At 39.9% G+C, this 13,108-nt stretch overlaps 1 protein-coding gene across 1 annotated transcript in view; it reads right to left on the bottom strand.

The window, feature by feature from the left end:
* Positions 1-1,562: 1,562 nt before the first annotated feature.
* b4galnt3b (beta-1,4-N-acetyl-galactosaminyl transferase 3b) overlaps positions 1,563-13,108 on the bottom strand; it is a 28,940-nt gene continuing 17,394 nt past the window's right edge. The window contains exons 8-20 of the mRNA XM_037682866.1: positions 12,419-12,497; positions 12,208-12,274; positions 11,894-12,028; positions 11,668-11,777; positions 10,120-10,220; positions 8,993-9,060; positions 7,752-8,895; positions 6,942-7,201; positions 4,744-4,897; positions 4,589-4,661; positions 4,350-4,503; positions 3,266-3,392; positions 1,563-1,774 (exon numbers count right to left, since the gene is read on the bottom strand). Of these exons, the coding sequence (XP_037538794.1) occupies positions 1,663-1,774; positions 3,266-3,392; positions 4,350-4,503; positions 4,589-4,661; positions 4,744-4,897; positions 6,942-7,201; positions 7,752-8,895; positions 8,993-9,060; positions 10,120-10,220; positions 11,668-11,777; positions 11,894-12,028; positions 12,208-12,274; positions 12,419-12,497 (2,584 nt within the window). The 3' untranslated portion in view covers positions 1,563-1,662. The remainder of the gene's footprint in view (positions 1,775-3,265; positions 3,393-4,349; positions 4,504-4,588; positions 4,662-4,743; positions 4,898-6,941; positions 7,202-7,751; positions 8,896-8,992; positions 9,061-10,119; positions 10,221-11,667; positions 11,778-11,893; positions 12,029-12,207; positions 12,275-12,418; positions 12,498-13,108) is intronic.

The raw sequence follows: 13,108 nt of genomic DNA on the forward strand, positions 1-13,108 counted from the left end.
TTTTATGTTATGAGTGCTTAGTGTATATTTAGTTGATGTTTTTCTTAGTTCATATCTTAGATGTTATTACTGTTTTTCTTAGACATTTTATTGTTGGATGTAACTGGGACCCCGTGTACATAATTTCGCTCCACCACATGTACCACATGAGGTGCGAATGACAATAAAGAAACTCTGACTCTGACTCTCTGACTCTGATCAGTCAAGTTCAGACAGATTAGACAATTAACAGAAACACAAAATGCAACCTAAGAACAAAACGTGAATGGGTGTACTAAAGAGAATGTTTTTAGGGTTCGAAAAATCTAAAGGTTTTAAATCAGGGACCAATCTGCACAAGTCTCATCATCTTTACAAATAAGACAGACACAAAAGATGACTTTAAAAAATGTATTCTGATTTGTCCAAACAGTGTAACATGTACCTGAGAGACGGGAGAAATGTACAATAAGACAGTGTGAGGTTCTCAACAGAGAGACCACCTACTGTTGTAAGTGCACGATGATCATAAAGGAGAAGGAAAATAAATTAAATGTTTGCAACACAAAGCATTAGCTGAAGACAGACAGATGTAAATGACAAAAGGAACAATAATCGTAATTGACTGGCTAGAATGGCACAATACCTTAAAAATGGAATGTGAACAGTAAAAGAAACATTTTAAAATTAAATAAATAAAATTTCACAAAAGTCATCAACTGCACCGATAACGCAAAAATGCATTAAAAAAATGATGGAAGAACAGAAGAGTCATAAAAAGCAAAACTCCCACCTGGAAACATGGACATAAATTACCTTTTCTTCTGCCGCAGCATTTCAACAAATAAAGTAAAATAAAAATCCCTGACCATCATCTTGAACGACGAGTTTAGTTTAGAAACAAGCAGAGGTCACTTCACAATCCAATGTTAGAGCTTATCTTTGGTAAACAGCAGTGTGGACAACTCTGTTAGAAAGTTTGACACATTTCTGTTATGCAATTACAGATTGTCCCCAACAAACAAAACATATTTTAAAATAGAGTTTAAAAAGAAGTTATGAAATTAAAACGCCTACATGACCTTTTGGTTAAAACAATTTGCAGTTGTCAAATGTCAGTCACAGCGCAGAAGAATGGGCAGATAAACAAATTAAAAGGTACAACTGTGACAGGAAATAAAGTTCCATGCAAATGCAGGTGCAAATTAAACTGATTTAATAAATATTCTCCTTTCTGACATTTACAGTGTGGAATGGAAAGCTATCCTTACTGTTCACACATTCATCTATCTTTTTATTTTCTCACAAATAAAGTCTTTACAGTTCAGTCTTACGTGAAGACTGTTGGTTAGAATAAAGGACACTTGTGTTTGTGTGTTTTTGCATCCCTGGAGTGTGCATTGTAAAACTGAGCAGCCTGTGAAGCAGATGGCGTCCTGAGCTCCGCAGTCTTCACACAGAATCAGTCAGCAGCACTGAATGAGCTTCCAGTAGTCCACAGTACATCCAGTGAATAAACTCTGCAGTAGTATCTCCTCTCGTAAAGTTCGAGTGAATGAAGACTCTGACATCCTTCTCTCTGACAGCCAGCACGTTTTATTAAACAAGGCACAATGGGAGATGCGATCCAGCCTTAAAGTGCTTCAGTTACCATGGATGTAACCGTGGCAAAGTCGAGGTGCGTCACCTGTTGTTTTTTAACATTTGCCGGTTCCACATGCCACGCTTGGAGTGATGGTAGTGGAAAAAGTTCCTCAAATAGATCCTCTCCACTTCCAGTCCACCCTGGAGGATCCTGAAACACAGAGGAGGCAGGAATTAACTTTTAAGACAATAAAAACAAGCCAAAAATAAAATAGTCAAAACTTGGTTAAAGTGTAGCTGCTGTGTAGGATTTCATCTTAAAAGCATCTTAAACTTACAATTAACATGTGCAGTACAAAATGCGAGCAAAATCGTTTTAGACAGAAAGGGCATTTTAAACTCGGTTTCTGTGAATGTTATTGTTTCTTCACGCCTGAAAAAGGGAGGGTCAAGCTGTTCTTTTTTTTTTTTTTTTTTTCTTAAATGAAGCAAAACCCTGTAATATATTCATGACCAGGGGTCTGCAACCTGCGGCTCTGGAGCCACATGTGACTCTTCAGTCCCTCTGCAGCAGCTCCTTCAAGCTTTGACCTAAACGAACGTAAAACTGTAATTTTTAGGATGTTATATCCACAAAAAATACTAGTTTTAACAGTTTTCCTCTCGTTTCCTTTGCAAATATGTGGAATAATAGTACTAATACACATTAAATTATACTGACTTTAACTTTATGCTTTATTTCTTCAAAGTAGGATACTCAATTACTCCACAATGAAAAAAATTACGTCGGCACAGTTCATTGTTTGTTTTAAAACAAATTAGCAAAAATAAAATGTAAATATTTTTTCTTGACAAGAATCCAGTCTTCTGTGATGGACTGGAGACCAGTCCAGGGTGTCCCCTGCCTCTCACAGTGACTGCTGGATATAGGCACCACTGACCCCCTCAACTCAAAAAATTAAGCAGCAGATGGATGGATGAAATCCAGTCTTTTCTTCTGTCTCAAATTGTAAAAATATCAATAAATGTTAATCATTGGATGCTTTAAGTTTTATAATTTCACGCCTACTGGCCAGAAAAGCCTCCTCTAACAAACTTAAAGTGGCCCATGGGCCACCAGTTGATAATGACAATTGTAGCAGGTTTTGCGGCTCTGGACACGTTTAATTTGGTGGCTCTTTTGATCATAAAGGTTGCAGACCCCTGTTCATGACCTTGTCTTCTTTACCCCAAATAAAAGCCCAAATAATATAGTAACACACAAAACTTGCTGGATAAAATAAAATGCAACGCGACAAGGTGAATTAAATCAAACACTTTATTTACTTTTAAACACTTTTTTTAGTTGTACTGGACACTCAAGACACATTCACCCATTCACACACACGCAGGGCCAACTTGGGGTTCTGCTCGGGGACATTTCAACATGCGGTGGAGTGGGGGGTATCGAACTGTCGACCTTCTGACTGATAAACGGCTCTCCTCGAGACAATTCACGAGAAATGGTTGAAGTTAGTAGATTTTGTAGATGTTTATTACAAAATTGTACACTATAGATAAAAACGGGTTTTCAGCACATTTAATACTGTGTTTGAAAGCACGAGTGCATCATTCACAGCATAAAGTCTGAGTGGATTGAATATTCTTCAGCTGATGATGGACGTCTGTCCAGACTGAGGCGATGTGAAGTGAGGAGACAAACCTGTCGAGGAGCTCCCAGTCCTCTCCTCCCCAGCGGTCTTTGAACTCCTCTGTGTTCATTCCTCCGATTGCCATCAGATCAGATTTATAGATTCCCAGCAAACCAAAACCATTAACCTCCCAGAAACCTGTAGGCACACGTCAGAGACACCATCATTTTCCAATTCATCTTTTAATTCATTGTTTAATTAACAAAAGACAAACGTTTCAAATGGCAACAGCTACAATGACTTCTATTTTTCTTCATTTCCACTTGTGCTTTATTAACTAAATATGTCAAAAAGTCAAACATCGCACAGTCTTTGCTTTTGTTGCATCTTTTATTAGTCATGTATCTGACTGGAGTTAACGTATTAACTGAAATTGACCCTTCGTCTGAAATAAGTTTTTAATTTTAGCCCCCTTTTGTAACAGAGTTCGACACCCCTGCTTTAAATCGTCTCCAAGTGTGAGTGATTTGTTTGTCTCATTTGTCTCTATGCATCCCTGTGATGGACTGGAAACCTGTCCAGGTCGCACAACGACTGTTGGACACCAGCTGCTCCATGACCCGGCAAGGAGAAGCAGGTAAATGGACTGTACTTGTATAGCGCCTTTCTATCTTATCGAGATACTCAAAGTACTTTACTCTACAATCTGTGTCCTCATTTACCCATTCATACAGCACTCTACTAGATCTGTACAAAGCTAATTGAACAAATCATTCTAAAGAGACTAATCAGAGCTTTATCACATTTATACACCCATGGGACACACAAAAGAGGCAATAAGGGGTTCAGTGTCTTGCCCAGGGACACTTGGGCATGTGACTGCTGGTGGATTCGAACCCCCAACTCTTGCATTGGAGGACAACTGCTCTAACCACTAAGCCACAGCCGCCCTAAAGAAAAAAAAAGTAAAGAAAATAAAGGAATAGTAGAAAAATGGTGAAAATACTCCCAAGTTCATTCATTAAAATTTATGTAGCTTACGCTTATTTCTGCTCAAAACACTGACTCTTACTTGGGCTTTGTTCTAGTATCACATCAGTTTTACCAATGCTCCTGTTTTCTGTCAAAACCAAAGAAATGGGTGTTTGGGCTCACCTCTGGCCTCTGACGGTGTGTGGCCACAGCCCAGCCTGAGGACTATAGGAGCGAATGCCATGTGCCCCTTCACACAGTGCTTCCTGATTGTGTCAATGATGGAAGGAGGGAAGTGGATGTGGAGGTCACACAGAAACACAATGCTGTGGTCATCCTGTGGCAGAAGGAAGACAATAAAATCATTGTAAATCTATCAACTTAGACATGTGACTTCTTGCTTGTAATGTTGGATAACTCACATTTATTTGATCGATACCAGCTTGCAGACCAGCAGAACGCTCAAAGTTCCCACCCAGCTTCACATACTGGTACCTGGTGAATTGCACGTGCGCGACTTCAGCACAAATGCTGCAGCACAAGTTTTAGTTTCAGGTAAAGTGAAATGAATACAGACCTGGGGAGTGAGGATTTCTCGAGGGCCTTCCTCACGTCCATGTCAGTGCTGCTGTAGTCAGTGATGATGAGGTTAAAGTTCGAATCTCCGGTTTCTCTGAACAGCTGCTCCATGTCTCTAATCAGCTGCAGCACCCATCGAGCCTGGTTTTTAACTGGAGAGAAAAACAAAAGGCATTCAATAACTGTTAGTGTCTCAACATAGAAAAGAATGGCAGCAGCAGGCGATGACAGCCCATTATGGGCCTTACATCACTTGGGCCTCTTTATTGTCAGTTGATTCATCCTGAAGGAATGATTAGCATCTTATAGGTATATTGCAATCCCTGGTCACTGGGACAGGTGAATGCATGCGTTTGGCTCAAATTCCAGTGATCAAAAGCCATACATTGAACATATAGAATTCATTAAAAGGAAAGTAGGAATTTATTATCAGCTCTTTTCTACATTCTTTATCTTTCATTCAACCTTTATTTATACAGGTTCGTCCCACTGAGCCTCGGGGACTCATTTACAAGAGAGCAACTTTCTTCTGAGCAACTTTCATGACAAAGTGCTGATAGGAAAGTGGTTTTTGGAACTCTGGAATTGAGATGATCTGATCAGGTTATTAGGAGAAAGTTACATATGTATTCTTTTTAAATTTCTATAACTTCCTATTTCTCAACTACTTTCAATAAAAATGGTGTTATATTCATTGTCGTTCTTAGCTGCATCCAATAGAATTACAGTAGTTTTACTAGTTCACTTTACTCCCACCTGTGGTGGAAGTGGTCTCCAGCTACAAGTACGTGGGTGTGCACCTGAATGACAACCTCAGCTGGAGCAACACCACCAGCCTGATCAAGAAAGCTCATCAGAGACTCTACTTCCTCAGACGGCTGAGACGAGCTGGACTGGGAATCTCAGTCCTCACCTCCTTCTACAGGTGTGCAGTGGAGAGCTTCCTGTGCTCCAGCATCAACGTGTGGCATGGAGGCTGCACAGCTGCAGAAAGAAAAGCTTTGCAGAGAGTGGTGAAGGCTGCACAGAAGACTGTTGGAGTCAGCCTCCCCACCATCACAGACATTTACACCTCCAGATGCAGAAAGAGGACCACCTGCATCATGAAGGACCCCACTCACCCAGCACACTCACTTTTCCCCCGCTCCCCTCGGGCAGGGGGTTGCGGAGCAATAAGTGCAGAACCACTAGACTGAGGAACAGCTTCTACCCTGAGGCTGTTAGACTCAAAAATCCTTAACCAGGATAATCATTGTAAGATAAAAAAAAAGAAAATAATTACTGTAATGACACTTTAATTGGTGATATGTGACTTCAGCTGTGCTGCTGATTATCCATGCTGCTGATCTCTGATTATCCATGTTGCTGATTTCTTGCCTCTAAACTGCTGTATTCATTCATACCCATCTACTCACTACAAACTCATGTTCAGGTTGCTGTTTAATATAACGCATCACTTTACATTATTATTGTTTAGCGTATATCTTAGATCCTTATATACCATTTCTTTTTATACCTTTGCTATTTTTGGGTGTAACTGGGACCTTTGATTACACAATTTTGTTCCACCTCATGTACCACATGTGATAATGACAATAAAGAACCTTGAACCTTTAATCCAATTTGGGATCAGATTTTTTTGTAACATTGCAACTTTTTACAGTAAAATATTTCAAGAAGACTGCTCATGTTTGGCTCGTTATTCATGACTGAGTCTAACAATATTGGCTAAATAATAAAACACAAAGCACGTAAGAAAATCTTTTGGTTCGTAATAAAAATAGGTAATGATTAAGAAAATGACTAATAATTTTATTATTTTTGTTTACACAAAAGCTCAAAGGACCCTGAAAAAAAAACAAAAAAACAAATTTGAAAATGTAAATGACACGACTGTGTGAATCAGGGGTGTTGTCCTGGTCCTTGGTGGGAGTGGGGGACTATTCTCCATGTTTTACTAGCTATATTTCTTCAACACACCTAATTCAATGGTTGAATCACCCATCCCTGTTCTGCAGAAGCCTGTTAATCACCCATTGATTCAAATCAGGTCTGTTGGAGCAGAAAAAACATTTAAAACATCGAGGATAGCGGCCTTCGGGGACCAGGATTGGACTCCTTTGTCAAAACTGTTACCAGTTGTGCCAACAAATACGATTTTTCAGACTTCAATGTAACCTCATCTTAAAGATATACCTGGAACGATGAAGTGAACGATGACCAAAGGGTCCCAGTGGAAGCCCACCGGGTTGCACAGCACCAACTGAGGTTTCAAGTGCTGGAAACCGAAGTTCCTGCTGCGCGACCTGCTGTGGCGAATCAGAACGTAGATGTAGTGAGACAGACGCAGCAGCTGGCCGTTGACATCTTTCAGCTCCAGCTCCAGGAGGTAGCGGCTGCCCTGGAAGCCGTCGACACGCTTCTCCACATTAACAACTCGGACCAATGTAAACCGCCTACAGCAACGATAAAAGAATAAAAATAAAAAATAAAGAGGACAGCAACAACTTTCAATCACAGCATTGCATTCAAATTGAACAGATTAGGACCAACTACACAGAAAACCTGTGATAATTTTACAAAACCTGGATGATTCTTGCGAGTTTAACTTCATTGTGCATGTAATTACTTATATAAATAAATGTGCATGAACTAAATCTGAAATTTACCTTTAATTCAATTGAAAAAAAAAAGCATAAAATAGGAGAAAAGCAACTGTTAAAGACAAAAGTGCATGTTTTTCCTCTGCACTGAAATTCCTAACTCCAACAAACTTGGTTATTAGTTTTATTCAAAGGCTAAATCTGATGCGGTGCGGAGTCTGCAAGTTAATAACAAATTTTCTCATTGGTGTAAAATTTTTTATTTTATCATTAATTAGGTCAAAGTTTAACATTTTTAATCCCATAGAGAAACTTTAAAGTCTCGTTTTCTGTCAGTCTACATTAAAAAAAAAATCAGCTAAAGTACGACGTTTTTAAAATGTTCAGTGAAATAAATGCATACCCCTTGTGTTTCTCATTCAGCTGGTCCATGAAGGCGCTGACCATGGGTATGGCATCACTGGAGTGCAGCAGCAGGTTTCCGGAGACGTTGCAGGTCAGGTCGATCCAATCGGAGCGCTGCGCCTGAAGATCCAGATGATTCACCTGGAAGGTCTGGTTCCAGTAGACCCGAGTGTCGAACACTGGTGCCGGAGTAGAATCCTCATCATCAGTCGCTTCTGGAAGCTCTTCCTGTTGATCCCACAGAGCGTTTCTCTCCTCCGCCGTTACGTTTACGTCGGCTCTGTCAGCGTCCCCTTTCTCCCCCATTCGACGCCCCTCTCCTCTCTCATCCGACCACCTTTTCTTCATCTTTCCTTCAGCAGTCACTTTACGGACGTGACCGTTTAAATCATCTTGAAGAGGCATATTCATCTCAATCTCTTTTTCTCTGAGAGCTTTATTGGAATAGGTTTCACTTGTTTTAGAGATGAAGTAGTTGGAGTTTCGCCTCGTGATGGTCGGGTGGGACTCCTCCTTGACTGTTGTGGTTGTTTTAAGGCGGGGAGCATCCCTGTCGTGGGTTTGAAACTGTGAGTCTTTGACTTTTTGGATTTGGATATTGTACGTTTTATGAGACTCTTGCTCTTTCAGAGCAGCTGGTTGTTGCCTCGCTTTAAACTGCTCTTTGTTAGCAAGCGCCGACTGCTCTGGTTTCTCAAATGATTCGACTTTATTTCTCGTTGCAGGTCGAACTTTTCTTTTAGGTTTTTTTCGCTCTACTTTTTGAACTGGAGCTGCTGGTTTTAACTCGGTTGCGTTTTGTTGCACATGGGGATTTGAAACTCGCACGGTCTGTAGGGGGTTATCAACCCTTCCTGGTTCTTCCTGAGGTTCTGACATTATGCCTTCCCTTTGATGCATCTGAAACTCTTGCATGCGTGGCCCTCTATCAGAGAAGTTGTGCAGTGTGTTGTTAGTCTTCACGGTGACCAAGGAGAAGAGCTTGCGACTGCGCTTCTGAACGTAATCATCGAAGTCAACTCCATAGTCTGCAAAAAGGTCATTATTTATCTGATCCCCCCTGACTTCCTTCTCTCTCTCGTAGGCCTCGTTGTCAAAGCCGTCTTCATCTTGGAGCGACATCTTCCTCTGGAAACCAAAATCTAGCATTCACCAAAAGTTGAGTCAGAAATGCAGATTGAATTGGTTTGATAACACAAGCAGCCTGACCGAAAGAACAAACAAAATACAAAAAAATACCTCTGCCTGTGCTTCCTTTTTTCTGCGTATTTGGGCGGTCTAATCTCATGTACCTAGAGAAACCAAACCTAAAGGACAAAACAGAAAATTATCTGGCAGCACGTTTTCTATGTAATATCATACTTAGAAATCACTGCATTAGATCAAGTTCTAAATAATCAAGAGATTATTTGCAGATACCGCAGTCTGACTTGCTGATATACAGATAAAACTATCTCGAGCTCAACATTATGCCAACTGTGTGCATTCTTTATTTTAGACAGAAATTCACCTTGAAAAGTGCATTTACAGTACTGTGCAAAAGTCTTGTGTCATCCCACTTTTCTTAATATTTTGCTCTCAAGGAGCCAAACTTTGGAAGTATTTTCAAGTGGTCCAAATCAATAAAGGTTTCTGAAGACCTTTCAAGGGTTTTCCTTTTCTTTTTTTCTGCTTTACACTCATTTTCAATCCAGTACCTGATCAAATTCTGAGCAATTCCTCGTTTGTTTGTCAAACCACTTGACTCTCAGCCATGAATCATTCAGCTGAGCCAGTGTACAGGTGACACATAACACATAATTTAGCAAAGAATCAATTTTAAACTGAGTTTCATGTACCAGCAGCCTGTCACCAAGACACAATGTGCTCTTGTTTCCTTAGCTGAATCTATAAAAACACAAAAGAAAACAGTTTGACACTAAATAACATTTTAGCTCCAACTCCCAAAGAGCTGTTTGCTGAATGACATGTTGTTGATGATCAACCAAAGGATGACGCATCTCTCAGGCTCTGTCTGTGTCAGGTGTTACTTTTTCCTACACCTTTTGTTATTGTTCATATTCTGCGGATTTATTTATTTATTTTTGTTTGTTTGTTTTTAGGAACTAAAGTTTTTATTTTGTTGACCACTTTGCTCCTTTTTAAGCCCACACTGCAACATGCCATCACGCTCAGGAACAACAACTAAACAGGAACAAAACTGAAAAAGCAGCTGAAGTTGACCATTTATGAAAGCTCTTTATAAAACCTAAAGAGCAACTGATACTTTAAAAGAAAGTTGGGATCCTTGAAAGCAAAACATAAAACAATTAGGAGTGCTCTATTAATTGTGAATCTTGTCTCATGTTCCTTCCTAACAAACTCACATCTCCTTGAAGTAAGCGCTGTCAGGGTAGAAGCAGTTGTTTTCTGATTCCATGTGTGTGAGCCGAGTGTAGTCATTCGGGTAGATGTAGGACATGTGGACCTGAAGAATTCAAAAAATGTAAGAAAAGAATTAGAACTTAAAGCTGAAGACCATGAGATTCTGTACACTAAAGGTTGTACAGGTGTGCAACACAGATCAGGCATGCTGAAAATAAAATTGGCCCAATAAAAAAAATAAACTTGTTTATTCTTACTTCACAATTAAAGGCATAGCATGAAGCAACGCATAGCACCCACTGCTGTTTATGCTTGAGTTTTAAGATCAGCTTATGCTGTGAAGGGACAGAGCTTTGTTCCAAGCTTGCAAAAGATGACAAGACACAATCCCATGATGGTGCAATATCAGTTGGAGCTCAAAAGTACGTGTCGAGGATGACTCTCAGTTACTATCACAACAAATTCTAGCTCAGTATTTGTTAAATTGACAGAATTATAGTCATTTTGGTGTTGGCTAAGGTGCTTTAGTGATAGTGGCCATCTTAAATTGGGTTGTAGACATTCACCAATGGTGCAATCTATGCGATACGCGGGCATACGGAGTATACCCACTAGAAAAGCTTGAGAATTACAGTAAACCCACTAAAAAGTGCCCATTGATATGCAACGTACCATAAGGCGCGTGTCATTAATACGTTAAACGGCAGTTAAATGCGTCCGTAACAATTTATCTGTATGCAGCGCTTGTTTATTACATTTGCTTATTCAGCAAGTTTTTGTATAATTCTGTACTTACTACTTAATACTTGAACATGTTTTGATACTGTTTTATAAATTCTATAACATGTTTCTAATACACAGCCAACTGTTGTACAAAGTTTGTTGTGCATTTATTCAAATAGAAGCATAAGAGAAATATGGAAATGTTCAATATGCTTTAAAATCAAAATAAATTGGCGACTACAGTGTACTTTGGTTTCTAAGCAGTGTACCCACTACAAAAATGTAGACTACACCACTGATGTTCACCCAATGGTTACTTTCTGAAAGTTTCATTAAAATCTGTCCAGTACTTTGTGAAATATTGATCAACTCAGCAGACAAATGTGCACAGACACGAGCAGAAACATTATTGCCCATTTGCCCGTCAACAAGAAATAACTAGAAAATCAAGCTATAATTAAAAACCTCACACTAAAGACAACCAGAGAACCTTTCCAAAATTAATGTATGTATGGGGCAAATTTCATCTTATAGCCAAACAATTCTAAAGTATTAGATCATTTTTTCCCCCCACTAAATAATCAAGCAATAATAAGTTAAAATCAAGAACTTGTTTGAAACATTAAAAAAATTCAAGTGAGGCAGTTCACCATTAAACATAACCAGTTTGCATTATGCAAAACCTAACGATCTCAAAAAAAGAGAGTTACAGTATCTGTGTTTGCAAAACCGGACTCGTTTCTGTATCCTGGACTTTTCTGGGTAAACAGTAAGAAAAAATGCTAAGTGGAGCCCTTTAAGTAAACATACTACATATATGTACATACAAACTGGAGTCCTTGGTAACGGAGCAGAGGGAAGTCTTTTATAGTGTAGCTGGGCTTGTACACGCAGTCAGGCAGAACACCTTTGAGGAACTTCTTGTAGATCAGAGGCACTAAAATCAAACAACGTTCAGATTTGAGTCAGCGTTTCCTCCCGCTCTGCTGGGGAGAAGAAACGACGTGCTCGGCGCTTACATCCGGGGTGATAGGAAACAGAGACGTCTCTCACCTTGATAGAACACATCTCTCGGGTCATCCCTCAGCATGTCTGCAGCAGGGCTGCGCTGCTTGGAGGGGGTGCGTTCGTGACTCGCGGCTGTCTGTGGTATGTGGCCGACGTCGCTCATCATCAAGTTCGACTCATCTGTGGGACCAAACCCCGGAGAGATATTAGTGTAAGAGAAGTGCTTCATGCTTAATGCACAGGAAAAAAAGCAGCGACTTAAGAGTTGGGTTTTTTTTCTGTCAAGAAAACAGTTTAGGACTGTGAGACGATTTGATTCAGCTTTAAACTCAAGACAGCTGGACAGATGTGGCGCTTACCAACGTAAAGAGAGATGTGCTTGGACTCGATCACTGTAAATTTAAAGCTTTGGCCCAGGAGCTGCCACTGAGAGAAAACAAACAAAAACAACAACAACAACAAAATACATTTCTTCCTGTCTACACCCACAGTGAGAAGCAAAGTCTGAGCATCAGAGTCTGAACAAATGATACGAGCTGGGAAATTAAATTAAATAAAAAAACAACTTACTGCCACCTCGACGTGGTCGGTCCCTTTGTCATTTTGCTTGTGAATAACTTCAAAAAAGTATCTCCTCTTGTCAGACAGCCTGGAAGACAGTTAGGACTCATCATCAGTCTAGTAGATCCAATCTAATCAAAATAAACAGCTCGGTAAATGTATATTTTGGTGTGAGATCTGTGTTTGACTCTACTGCAGCAGTTTGATCCCATTAAAATCGATCAGTCCACTTCCTTCATGGCCACTTTGGGCTGATTTAGCAGACAATGTCTGTTCTTTACAAACTATTGGATTCTTAAGGAAAACCAACATTACATCTTCTGTGTTTTTCCTCAGTACAGTATTTTGTTAACATATATCCAGGGCAAGGCTTCATCTGAGCTGGATCCTGCAGGAATAGGATCCAGGAACTCTCTTATTTTGACAGGGTGCATTCCAATAACTGTTTGCGCGGATCAGGTAACTCTCAGGTTTACTAATAATAAAGTTATGAACAAATACGACGGCCTTGAACAAATAAAACCTATATTGGATATGTAAACTGAAAATAATTACATATACATGAATTTTAAACGCAACACTTACGAGCTGCCTCTTCACGTAGCATTTCCGTGTCTACCCTTAAAAAAAATCTCCGTCCCTAAAGGAGTGGTGGGGTTGAGTGCTGAGCTAACCAGGCAGTCGTACACGGGCAGGAGC

The sequence above is a fragment of the Nematolebias whitei genome, chromosome 10, assembly GCF_014905685.2.
Source record: "Nematolebias whitei isolate Nwh7 chromosome 10, NemWhi1, whole genome shotgun sequence".
Lineage (NCBI taxonomy): Eukaryota > Metazoa > Chordata > Actinopteri > Cyprinodontiformes > Rivulidae > Nematolebias > Nematolebias whitei.